This window comes from Triticum dicoccoides, chromosome 2A (assembly GCF_002162155.2).
Source record: "Triticum dicoccoides isolate Atlit2015 ecotype Zavitan chromosome 2A, WEW_v2.0, whole genome shotgun sequence".
NCBI lineage: Eukaryota > Viridiplantae > Streptophyta > Magnoliopsida > Poales > Poaceae > Triticum > Triticum dicoccoides.
Window position 1 is genome coordinate 401,280,842 of NC_041382.1, and position 12,358 is coordinate 401,293,199.

The following is a 12,358-nucleotide window of genomic DNA, read 5'->3' on the forward strand; positions in this document are numbered from 1 at the left end:
AGCAAGGCATGGCATGAAGCTACTCAAAGCATACAACAAAAGTCCCTTACTGACCATAAGCCAAAAGGGATCATAAAATACAATGGCATCCATGTGAACATAGCAATTATCGTAAACAGATTCAGACTTAGTAGAAAACTGAAACATGGCAAAACAGATATCAAGTAGGCATGTTTACGAGCTCGATGCACTCACTACAAGACATTGCATGACGAACTAAGCATATACCCAGCAAGTAGACATGGCACAGAAGCTAAACATGGCAAGAACAACAACATAGCATGCAAGGATCAACTACAACAACCTCGGCAAAAATGCTTAACACGTAAACATTCTGCCAGGAACATTTTATAGCAAAAGTAGAGCTCGATTAAGTCAATCTAGGGTGCTTCATAAATGCAAACAAAGACATGGATGGATAGAGCACCACAAGATCTACAAAACATCCTTACTGATCATGCTCAAAAGAGGCATGGATCACTCGGTAGCAACATGAAAACATGGCATAAAAATATTGACAGGACAAAGACTTAGAATATTTCTAACTCCCTGAAATCAGCAATATTAAGAGGGCTACTTTGCATGCTTGTGCTAGTCACCACAGAGATCACAAAAATACATGGCATACATCCCTGTAAAGATGGCATGGCCTACTTCAAAACTCATGTAGAGCTCAAGATCATAGGAGGCACACAACAATCATGGCAAAAATAACAAAAGTGCATTTACCGATATGAATCTGAAACTAACAGAAACTAGCACTCTTCCAACAGCATTTAGGGCATCAAGATGAGCTCAAATGAACATGATGCAATGAGATGAAATGAAGTACTCGTCGAGACGAACATTTCGATATGCTACACGCCCAAAACGGAGCCACGGTTGCGGAGATATGATGCGATGAAATATGCAAAAAAATAATTAGGGTTAGGGCAAAATTAGGTCAACCCTCCGATCCAGATCCAGATCCAGCACGCGAACCGAGGAGATCGCCAGAGTTCACTGTTCACCGGAGTTCGAGGTCGAGGCGGCCGGAGTTCACGCCGGAGCTCTTCGGGGCGGCGAGGCGCGGGCCGGACGGCGAGGTGGGGCGGCGTGGCGCAGGCCGGTTGCGGCGGTTGAGGCGGAGGGCGGCGCGGTGGTACGGTCGCCGGTGATGGCGCGCGGCGTCGTCAGGCGGTGGCTCGCCGGCGCGGGAAGGAGACGGGGCGGCGCGGCTCCCAGGCGCCACGCAGCGCGCCGAACGGGCTCGGGGGCCCGGTTTGGGCTCCGGCGGGCCGCGCGGTCGGCGGAGGCGGTGGCGACAGGTGGCGGATCCCGATTGGCGGCGGCGATGTGTCCGGCGGCGGTCGGACGTGTCCGGCCGCGCGGACGGGAAGAGGACTAGGTTTAGGGTTGGAAATGACCCGAAATTTCGGGGAGGAGGCTATATTTATAGGTAGAGGGAGCTAGGAAAGTCCAAATTGAGCACGGTTTGCGGCCACACAATCATGATCGAACGACCTAGATGATGCAGAGGGTTTAGGTGGGTTTTGGGCCACTTTGGAGGGGTGTTGGGCTGCAACACACACGAGGCCTTCTCGGTCCCTCGGTTAACCGATGGAGTATCAAACGAAGTCCAAATGGCACGAAACTTGCCAAGCGGTCTACCGGTAGTAAACCAAGACCGCATGGCAAGTCTCGGTCCAATCCGAGAATGTTTAATACCCGCACACAAAAAGAGGTAGAAAGGGACACCGGAGGACATAGGAGCGCCGGAATGCAAAACGGACAACGGGGAAAATGCTCGGATGCATGAGACGAACACGTATGCAAATGCAATGCACATGATGACATGATATGAGATGCATGACAAAGACAAAACAACACGAAGACAAAAACCCGACAACGAGGAAATAACATAACTTAGTGCCGAAAATGGCAAGAGTTGGAATACAAATATGGCATGTTACATACGGGGTGTTACAACGGTGGTGTTCTCGACACCACTTCCTTGTTGGAGGCGTCATCTTGAAGGCCTCGACGATGGATTCCAATGGTGTGCACGGTTGTTGGCGGATCTTGGGTTTGTGTTGGTGCCGACGAGTTTCCATTTTTTTTCTTTTCTTTCAGCACCAGCCCTTTTGTTGTGCTTTCCTCCTTTGGTGGTATTCTTGTTACTCCCCTTCTGATCAATGAATTTGGCAAGCTTTGCCAACATTAAAAAAAAGTATGTTGGATTTGGATTGGATTTTGGCATATCTAGATGTGCTCTAATGGGGGAAACTTGTACGAGATATCAACACAGATTTTTTTTCATATTTAGACATTTAAAAAACTGAATTATTTAACAACATCCATGTGAGGTATGTCCATGACTCCACAAAAATCAGCTCAAAACTTGATGCACATTTAGAGATTCAAAAAAGACAAATTCGAATGTGAATCGTGACAACTTTTGGTGAATAGAATTTTGACACTATTCACATTCAATTTTGTCTTTTTTGTTTATGTTAATATAAGTTGAATTAGGAGCTGAAATTTTTTCAGCTTGTACATCAAACATTGATGTGAGTCTAAAAAAATTGAGAATGTTTGAACATGTAATTTTTCAAAATAAAAATTGATCTCATGGATCACACCTATTGTGAGATCTCACACAAGTATCCCCTTGGTCAACGACTTTTAAAGGAACTCTCTCATTCAAGTGAGGTGTTTAATTTTAAATTTTGTTCATGACTTTTACTGGTCAAGATTTCTCAAATCAATCAGCAGCAACTAGCTTATAAAAACATTCCAGTCTCGCTCACGCTCTTATTACCCGACAAAAAATAAAAATGCTAGCATGCAACACTGTAGCAACAATATGATTTTGGATCGAGTTCCCAACTTTTGACTTGGTCAACAATTTCTCAATGAACTACCTCATTCAAGCGAGGTGTACAATTTTGAATTTGGGTCATGATTTTGACTGGTCAATGATTTCTCAAATGAATCTGCAACATTCAACTTATAAAAATACATCAGCCACACACTCTCTCATCAACTAACGAAAAATAAATGCAAACATGCAATACTGCAACACCAATACAATACATGTGACCACCACTGCAAGAAACTTCCTTGGATACGTGTGGATTAATTTGCACATAACACATAATTATACCGTTAGAAAGATACCATCAAATTACCGCATTATAAAAAAAAGAAAACACAAGTTATCATCTCCCCCGCACGCCAAATGAAATTTTTATTAATAAAATCCCAACAACACCAACAATGCAGCGAAGTGCGCCCAATCCTTCTAGTTTCTTTCTATATCTGGAGCACTCCAAATAATAATAAAATATAGCAAAATTCACTAATAATTATGTTGTGTAAATATTCCAAGGAAACAATAATTCAAATATAGATATTATAATCCAAACATAAAGTTTTGAAATAAAATAGTTCAACCTAAAATTTAACTTATTCGGACACATGTTTTAGTTGCCCTTGTTGAGCATACGGACTGTCCTTTGATTTTCGATGCAGGCAATCCAGGGATCCGAGCATTCTGGCCAACCTTTTTGCTTCTCTATGTGCATGAGCCTTGTAATGTCTTTGACAATTGGTTCTCTCAAGAACTCCAGTCCAAACACCTTGGCCATGGCACATGCTTTCAGACATCCAAAGTTACTCCTCTCATGAATCTGTGCTAGTGTTGCAGACAAGCATCATCAAAGTAGCCGCGCACTTTCTGGTAACCAAAGAACCCAATGGTTCCAACGGCATCCTTCCTCAAGTAGTCATCATAGGTCAAGACACCTGTGTAGAGGCGACTGAACACATTTCACCGCATCCAAAATCAATGGCGGAAATAGGACTGGAACAACGCGTCGGGGACAAAGTAGTGTCCCTTCATTGATCCCTAGTGATTGAGAACATGCTTCTCTGCACGCTTAGCGTCTTCAAGAGTCATCTTCATCACCACCATTTCATCCTCATATTCTTCATCCAACTAGGATGAATCCATGAATTAGTTGTAGAAGTACTTCTCATCTGAATCGATCGTGCTTCCTTCAAAGTAAACAACAAAAACTTTAAAAATGGCATCTGCAGGGGTGGAGGTTTCCTAGCCGACGACTGAATCAAGGGTGGAAGGGTGGTGTAGGCAAAGCATGGCGGGCTCCTGGGTGGAGCGACGGAGGTCTAACAAGGCCTGGGTGGTATAGCGACGGCGGCGGTCTCTGAGGATGTGGGTACATAGCGCATGGAGGACGGACGGAGTGATAGAAAGGGCGCTAGATGGGGTTTTTGTGCAGGATGAGAGTGTCAAATGCCTACGTGGCGGAGATCCGGACGAACCTCTCGAGTTTTGATTCCAGTTTGTGGGATTTCGAACATTCAGACTTGTCCGGACAGATTTGGTGATAGTTGTTGGATGGCCAAAAGTGTCTGGATCATCTGGGCTAAACATTTGGGAGTAAACCGTGTTGAAGTTACCTTATGTCCATAAACTTATGTAGTCATTAGTTATCACCAGAGGTGATGATGCAAAGTTTTGAAGCAGCTTCAGGGGGGGGACCTTATACTTGCTCTCTCATTCTGCGAGTCATTTAAGGGTATCAATCTTGAAACCAATTACCTAATGGCATTTCTAACCGATCCCCTAGAAATAGTAGAGTATCCGGTGGAGTAAAACCTTAGTGGAGTATTTTTACTCCACTAAGTTTTTGCCGGACCTAACCGATCCCTTATATATAACGGTGTAATTTTTTTCATTTTCATTTCATTTTCAGCCACTGAAACACATTTATTTGCTTCTTTAGTTCATTCAACGACATTTTGATACATTGGTGTACATAATTCACCAATTCTTCGCTATGAGAGCAAGACCAAAGAAAGCAAGAACCACAATTAGATATTTTAAAAGATATCCAACTTCCACAACTACTCCCACTAGTTGGGTTAATATCTTCGCTATGTCTTCATTGTTAATCTGCGGCTTCTCGAGCTTGCACACTTCTTTCTTCTTCGATTCCGAAGTAGACGTTACTTTGCATCTAGTCTCATCTCTAGCCTCGATTCTAGCAACGAGTGCACGAGAACCTATCATTTTCCATGCTATCAATAGACCAATGTAATATTTTTCCCAATACAAAGCTTGCATCCATCCTACACACAAATTAGAGCAAACAATGAGCTACTGAAATTGCACCAAATCGGTGAACAACCGAATGAAAAAATGCACATACGCCATCTCTTTTGCACCTGCAGAACACCCATCCGGGATGTTCCGGCGTGGTAGAAACTAGGCGCACCACCTGCCGCGGGCAATCGTCGCACATTATGACCAGCAATAATGAGCCGACGAGCTGCTGGGCCAGCACTGAGCCCGGGCGTCAGCCGGGAGTGTCTTTGAGGGCAATCCACCGAAGGGAGAGATCTGAGCGGCTAGAGGCGGAATCAATACCTGCATGCGGCGCAGAGCGTTGCCGAGGCTGTGTGGTACGATACCTGGACAATCCATGGCAAGACGCAGTCGCTAGCGGCAGGACTCGCCAAATCCAGCGGCGGACGCGAAAGCCGCAGATCTATCGGCTGTGCGCCGGTGACGGGGCGAGAAGGCACAAGTCTGGGTGCTCAAGGACCGTGGCGGCGGGCGGTGGCCTACATGGGGTGGGAGGGGCGGTGCCGGTAAAGATGCGGTGCGGGAGTGGAGCGGGGGAGTGTAGCGAAGGAGAGTGAACTTTTTACTCAAGAACTGAGCGATGGAGTAAATATAGGGAGGCAGGACGCGGCTAAGGATAATTTATCCTCCATTAGCGTCCATTGGGGATCAGCTAGGTATCTGTTGAAGGAGTAAAACCAAATTTCCACTCCTTTAACCAGTTATAGGGGATTGGTTAGAAATGCCTTAATTCATTTATGGAGGTGCTGGCAGGATGAGGATTGTGCAAAATACTATACTTAGTGGTAGTTTACCACTCTGTACGAACTTCAGCATGACGCATGCATGACGTGCACGGATCACCAACTCACACGTGACTGTCCCTAGCTTTCCGTCGACGGCGGCGGCCGCTACCTGTCCTGACCAAGAAAAAAAAATGCAGCTAGTTAATCAGGTCACGTCACTTGACTGGCTCTCAAAACATGTCGATGATGCTCGCGCTGCATCACACCAAAGGCCATAAAGTACGTGACACAAACAAATGGTCATCATATGTTACAGTAGTGGCGTGTGCATGACCAAACACGTACGCCGAGTGGAAGCTTCCAATTTTGTACAACTTGGGCTATTTAATTTTCTCCTTCTAAAGATCTCTACTCCTAATGTCTCAGTTGGTAGGCCGCGTTCCAGGTTTTATTTTCATCCCACCTTACCTGGTTTTTTTTGGTACTTCTTTAGTACTTGCTCCCACCTCCCGCTCAGCCGAGACGGTTCATTTTCGTACTCCCTCCCACCTCCCAGGTAGTTTCCTCCACGCAAAAAAATTTGAACCAACCAATCTCTACTCCTAATGTTTGGTAGCCTCCGTTTCGGGGTTTTTTTCGTCCCACCTTCAATGGTTTTTTTCGTCGGTTTTGTTTTGTCACATCCCGCTCCCACACCTTCGTCCACCGGTTTTCAGAATCGCAAAGGAAAAAAGTTCTGTCTCCTCCCACCAGCGGCCTCGATCTGGGATCGCCAGGGACGCCTTCGCCGCCGCCACGGATCCCACGGCGCCACCTCGCCACCGCTGGTCGCCATGGCGCGGTGTCACCCCGCCGCCACCTCAGCCAAGCGCCGCGCCGCCCCTCCAAACCCTAGCCCGCCCCCTCCGCCCGCCGACGGATTGCTTCCGCTCCTCCACGCGGCGAGCCGCGGCGACCTCCGCCTCTTCAAGAGTACGTGGGCGATTTCGGGTGGGTTTTGTTTGGATCTGGGAGGCACTGACTCTCCCATTCGTCGCGTCGCAGGGCTGGTGAGAGATCTGGATCAGGGCAGGGGCCGTCCCAGGGAGGTGGTGGAGGCGGCCAAGGACCAAGGTCTCGTGGCGCTGCACTTCGCTGCCGGGAAGGGAAGGCCACGGGTGTGCAGGTACCTGGTCGAGGAGCTAGGGGTCAATGTGGACGCCGTCGACGATGGAGGTGCGTGCCTCTGCCGTTTAATTTGCCTCTAAACTGTAAATGTGTCTGAACTGTACTCCTATATGGGTTCAGAATTGGGCTATAGGAAACTGTATGTTGACCAGCAATTTACAACCGTCATGCTATTTTGTGAATCAGATGCATATATACATGTTTTAGTGTGTCTGTTTACTCATTTTAGTCCGCATGCATGTACTTCATACTGAAATATCCAAAACATCTTATATTTGTCAACTGACGGAGTAGAAAACAAAGTGTTATGTTATGACATATTTATGTATTAACTTTGTATATTCTGACATGCTCTGAGAGGAAACGTCTTCATTCTGATAGGCAACGCAATCCATCCATCCTCTCTAAGCTCCTGCTGAACTATGGAAATTTTAGTTTCAGTACTATAGTTATGTATGCTTGCTTGCTGATGTAGTGTGTGTGTATGTGTGTGTGTGTGTGTGTGTTTCATGTGCTTGCTGCCACTGTGTGCTGCGCTGCGTCCCACGCCTACTTCCGCTAGGCACCGGCACCCGGCGGTGCGCTCTCCGGGACTCTGCCACTTGAAGGGGCGAGGAGGAGCTACGGATGCTAGCGATTAACAACGTTGTGCAGAAGGAAAGCGCAGGTGAGGGGTCCCATCCTCATCCCCATCCCAGTTTCTGTTTATACTATTATATATTAGACTATATGGTATGCATTAGTTGCTTCCTTTTGTAGCTGACATGCACATACACCGTCGTTAGTATTACAATCCATTACGATAATTAACCTTTTTTTAGTGATCCATTCAAATTTTAATACTAAGTACCAACTTATATTCATAATATGTGGAATGTAGGACATACCATTGATACAATCCGACTGTACTCAAAATCGGCAGTGCATTGTTGTGATTTTGTAATTACCCCAAAGCAAAAATATTTTACTGTACAAAAATAACAAACAAACAAATGAATAAGAAAGATTCTATTTTTGCGACGTGCTACTGTATATGTTCTCTTTTCACAAATGGTGCTTTCATTTGGTCACTTATTATACATTTTTCTTTCCAACAAAGGGAGTATTGTACTACAATCTCAAACAATTTCTGCTCTCATTGGGAGTACATAATTCTGTTGTCATTGCATTTTGCAAGTGTTGGGTGTAATAAATGAATCGGTTGTTCACCACATCAAATTTTAAGATGAAAGTGTGTTTCTTTGTGACCTTCTTACATCAAAGACCGCATGGAGTTTGAAGTCGATTTAATGAATGTACATCTACCGAATTTTGCTCCACAAAGAAATGAGATGAAATCACTTTAATTGGAATGCGACGAAAACATACTCTACCGCTTCATTGGATCCAACGAGCGGCCAGACCTGAACTCAATCTGGCGCATCAGAACTGAGGGGAAATACAGTTTTTTCATATGGCTTCTTTCCCAAAACTGACGGCCAACTGCTGACAGACCTAAAGCTGCCTGCTCTCTGTGTGACCAAGTCATTGAAATTCAAGTCCACCTCTTCTGTCATTGCTACTTTACGATGATTAATTCTCAATTGTATTATCTACCTGCAGGACACTATTTTGGATTGGCTTATATTTTTCGGGCAAAGTTGTTCGTTTTATTAACATGGCAAAGTTCAGACATTGATGCAAAACAAAGGTATGCCTTGATGCTCACAGGAAACAGAAACAGAGCTACATGAGATAATTTTCAAGAAGTGTTCACTTATAATATTGAAATATGTTTTCATCAGACTATTGTCAAGAATTGTTCAAATGAGACAGTAGCTGTTGGAACAATATCTACTTGCATGACACACTTGCAGGTAGCAGCTTTGATTCATCTATATTTAAATTTTCCATTCAGGTCATTTTCCACAGATATCTTCTGTTGGTTTCTTTCTTTATTACTACTGTCAAGAAGTGTTCAAATGTGGCAGTAGGTGTTGTCAAAGAAGCATATCATTTTGTGATAACTCAATAACCACCAGCATTTAGTGCATGGATTTTTGTCTATCATTTTGTGTGAGATCAAGCTACATAAATTAACACCAGTTTTATAGGCGAAAATACACAACCATTTTTCTTGTTTTGCAGCACATTATGATTCAGTCTGAGGATGATCTTCTATAAGGAAGTTCCCAAGATGTATTGAAGTAGATTCTTTTCATTTGTTCATAATTGAATCCCAAACAGGACATTGTGATAATGGGTCTTCTCTTTGCTGGTTTTTGATAGGGCCTTGACAATTAAATTACGTTCATTTGTTTAGTTCTTCTCTGTAACTTAGGGAAACTACTGTTTTATTCAGCATTTTCGCTACACAATATCATGTTGACACATTCCAAAATTTTGGTTGCAGCGGCTTGAATTTTAATTCTGAATATCTGAGTCCCCAATATTGTCTGCCTAGGAACTATTCTCCTTAAGCAACCTAGAAACTTATTCTGCTGAGATATTTTTCGTTGATATTGAATTTTCGAATCGGAAATGTAGCATGCAAAACTTTAATGGTACTGTGTAACACCCCGGATATGATTTACCTAATATGTAATCCAACTCTTGCCGTTTTCGGCGTTAAGTTATTTTATTTCCTTGGGTTTGGGTCTTTGTCTCCGTGTGTTGTTGTCATTGTCATGCATCTCATATCATATCATCATGTGCATTGCATTTACATACGTGTTCATCTCATGCATCCAAGCATTTTCCCCGTTGTCCGTTTTGCATTCCGGCGCTCCGTTCTCCTCCGGTGGTCATTTCTACCTTTCTTTCGTGTGTGGGGTTTAAACATTTCCGGATTGGACCAAGACTTGCCAAGCGGCCTTGGTTTACTACCGGTAGACCGCCTGTCAAGTTTCGTATCATTTGGACTTTGTTTGATGCTCCAACGATTAACCGAGGGACCGAGAAGGCCTCGTGTGTGTTGCAGCCCAACACCCCTCCATTTTGGCCCAAAACCCTCTCCATCATCAAGAGCGTTCGATCAAGATCGCGTGGCCGAAAACCGCACCTCATTTGGACTCTCCAAGCTCCTCCTATGCCTATTTAAAGACCCCTCCGAAATTCTTCTTCTTCCTCCCCCGAAACCCTAGAAAACTCCTCGTGCCGCCACCAGACACGTCCGCCCCGACCGGACGAAGTCGTGCCGCCGCCCCGCACCAGTGGCGTGACGCCACGTGGCGCCGCCGCCCGTCCCGTCGCGCGGCCCGGCGAGCCAGCCGCGGGCCCTCTCGGCCCGTTCCCTCCGCGCCGCCCGAGCCGCCTCTCCCTCCGCCCGCGCCATCGCGCCTCCTAGCCGGCGGCCGCCGCCCCGCGCCGGCAAGCGCCGCCGCATCGGGCCGGCCACCGCCCGCGCCGGCGAGCGCCGCCGTCCCGCCGCCACCGGCCGGCTCCGCCTCCCTCCGGCCTCCTCCTCCACGCCTCAAGTTCCTCTCCGGCGATCTCCTCCGTCTCCGGTGAGCTCCAAGTACCCTGGCGTCCTCGACTTTCGTGCATGAACAGTAACTCCGGCGAGGTCCCGATCTGGATCTGAGATCCGAAATCTCGGGGTTGACTTTTTGCCCCGAAACCCTAATTATTTTGCTATGTTCATCGCATCGTAACTTTGCATCCGTAGCTCTGCTTTGGGCATATAGCATATCAAAATGTTCGTCTCAGAGAGCATACCATTTCAGCTCATTGCATCATTTTCATTTGAGTTCATCTTGATGCCCGAAATGCTGTTGGAAGAGTGCTATTTGAGATAATTGTCAGATCTGCTGCTCCAATTAGATATTTATCATTTTTGCCATGATTAATGTGTGCATGATATGCCCCTGAGCTCTACATGTGTTTTGTTATGTGTTTTGCCTTCTTTCCAGAGGTGCAACCCATGTAATTTTGTGATGTGTGTGGTGACTAGCACAAGCTTGCAAAGTGGTGCATTCCTTAATGCTGATTTCAGGGACTTAGCATTTCCACTAAGTCCTTGATCTGTTTATTTCAATATGCCATATGTTCATGTTGTTTCCTAGTGATCCGTGCCTCTTTTGAGGATGATCAGTAAGGATGTTTTGTTAATCTTGTAGTGCTCTATCCATCCATGTCTTTGTTTGCAATTATGAAGCACCCTAGCTTGAGTCAATCGAGCTCTACTTTTGCTATTTCGTGTATCTGGGCAGATTGTCTACTTGTTAGCGATTTTGTCGAGGATGTTGTAGTTGATCCGTGCATGCTATGTTATTGTTCTTGCCATGTCTAGCTTGTATAATGTGTATTCTTGATGTGTGTATGCTTAGATTGTCATGACATGCTTTGTAGTGAGTGCATCGAGCTCGTAAACATGCCTACATGATATCTGTTTTGCATGCTCCAGTTTTTCACTAAGTCTGAGATCTGGTAAAGGGTGGAAGGCTCGGCCTCTCTCCTAGTGTTTTGTTCCACTCTTGCCGCCCTAGTTTCCGTCATATCGGTGTTATGTTCCCGGATTTTGCGTTCCTTACGCGGTTGGGTGATAATGGGAACCCCTTGACAGTCTGCCTTGAATAAAACTCCTCCAGCAATGTCCAATCTTGGTTTTACCATTGGCCACCTAGCCTTTTCCCTTGGGTTTCGCGGACTCAAGGGTCATCTTATTTTAAACCCCCGGGCCAGTGCTCCTCTGAGCGTTGGTCCAACCTAGAGCACCGTGCGGGGCCGTCCCTTGGAAACTTGGGTTACGTTGGCTCCCGTACGCTTAGCTTATCCGGTGTGCCCTGAGAACGAGATATGTGCAGCTCCTATCGGGATTTGTCGGCATAGCGGGTGGTGTTGCTAGACTTGTTTTACCATTGTCGGAGTTGTCTTGTAGAACCGGGATACCGAGTCTGATCGGAATGTCTCGGGAGGAGGTCTATTCCTTCGTTGATCGTGAGAGCTTGTCATGGGCTAAGTTGGGACTCCCCTGCAGGGATTTGAACTTTCGAAAGCCGTGCCCGCAGTTATGGGCAGATGGGAATTTGTTAATGTCCAGTTGTAGATAACTTGAACCTTAACTTAATTAAAATGAATCAACTGTGTGAGTTACCATGATGGTCTCTTCCCGGCAGAGTCCGGGAAGTGAACACGGTGTTGGAGTAATGCTTGCCGCAGGTTGCTCTCTAGTTACTCGTTCGCGCTTTGCCTTCTCTTCTCGCTCTCTTTTGTGAACAGGTTAGCCACCATATATGCTAGTCGCTTGCTGCAGCTCCACATATTTACCTTGCCTTACCTATAAGCTTAAATAGTCTTGATCGCGAGGGTGCGAGATTGCTGAGTCCCTGTGGCT

The 12,358-nt window shown here is 45.8% G+C and overlaps 1 protein-coding gene across 2 annotated transcripts; it reads left to right on the forward strand.

The window, feature by feature from the left end:
• Positions 1 to 6,659: 6,659 nt before the first annotated feature.
• Positions 6,660 to 9,451, forward strand: LOC119354694. 2 transcript variants are annotated; one of them, XR_005171183.1, is made up of 5 exons: positions 6,662 to 6,849; positions 6,922 to 7,092; positions 7,607 to 7,711; positions 8,647 to 8,734; positions 8,829 to 9,451. XR_005171183.1 is itself a non-coding variant. In XM_037621437.1 (4 exons), exons 1-3 carry the CDS (start codon positions 6,711 to 6,713, stop codon positions 7,648 to 7,650), a joined length of 354 nt encoding a protein of 117 aa, XP_037477334.1. In that variant the 5' UTR covers positions 6,660 to 6,710; the 3' UTR covers positions 7,651 to 7,711; positions 8,647 to 9,451. The 2 variants fall into 2 exon arrangements, 1 of the variants encoding a protein (XP_037477334.1); XM_037621437.1 differs by having other exon boundaries at positions 6,660 to 6,849; positions 8,647 to 9,451.
• The last annotated feature ends 2,907 nt before the right edge of the window (positions 9,452 to 12,358 follow it).

Bases quoted from the DNA above. Each gene is read 5' to 3' on its own strand.
- LOC119354694 (XM_037621437.1), top strand. From the start codon at position 6,711: ATGGCGCGGTGTCACCCCGCCGCCACCTCAGCCAAGCGCCGCGCCGCC. The intron at 6,850-6,921 runs GTACGTGGGCGA...GTCGCGTCGCAG, and splicing joins CGACCTCCGCCTCTTCAAGA to GGCTGGTGAGAGATCTGGAT. The intron at 7,093-7,606 runs GTGCGTGCCTCT...TACTTCCGCTAG, and splicing joins GGACGCCGTCGACGATGGAG to GCACCGGCACCCGGCGGTGC.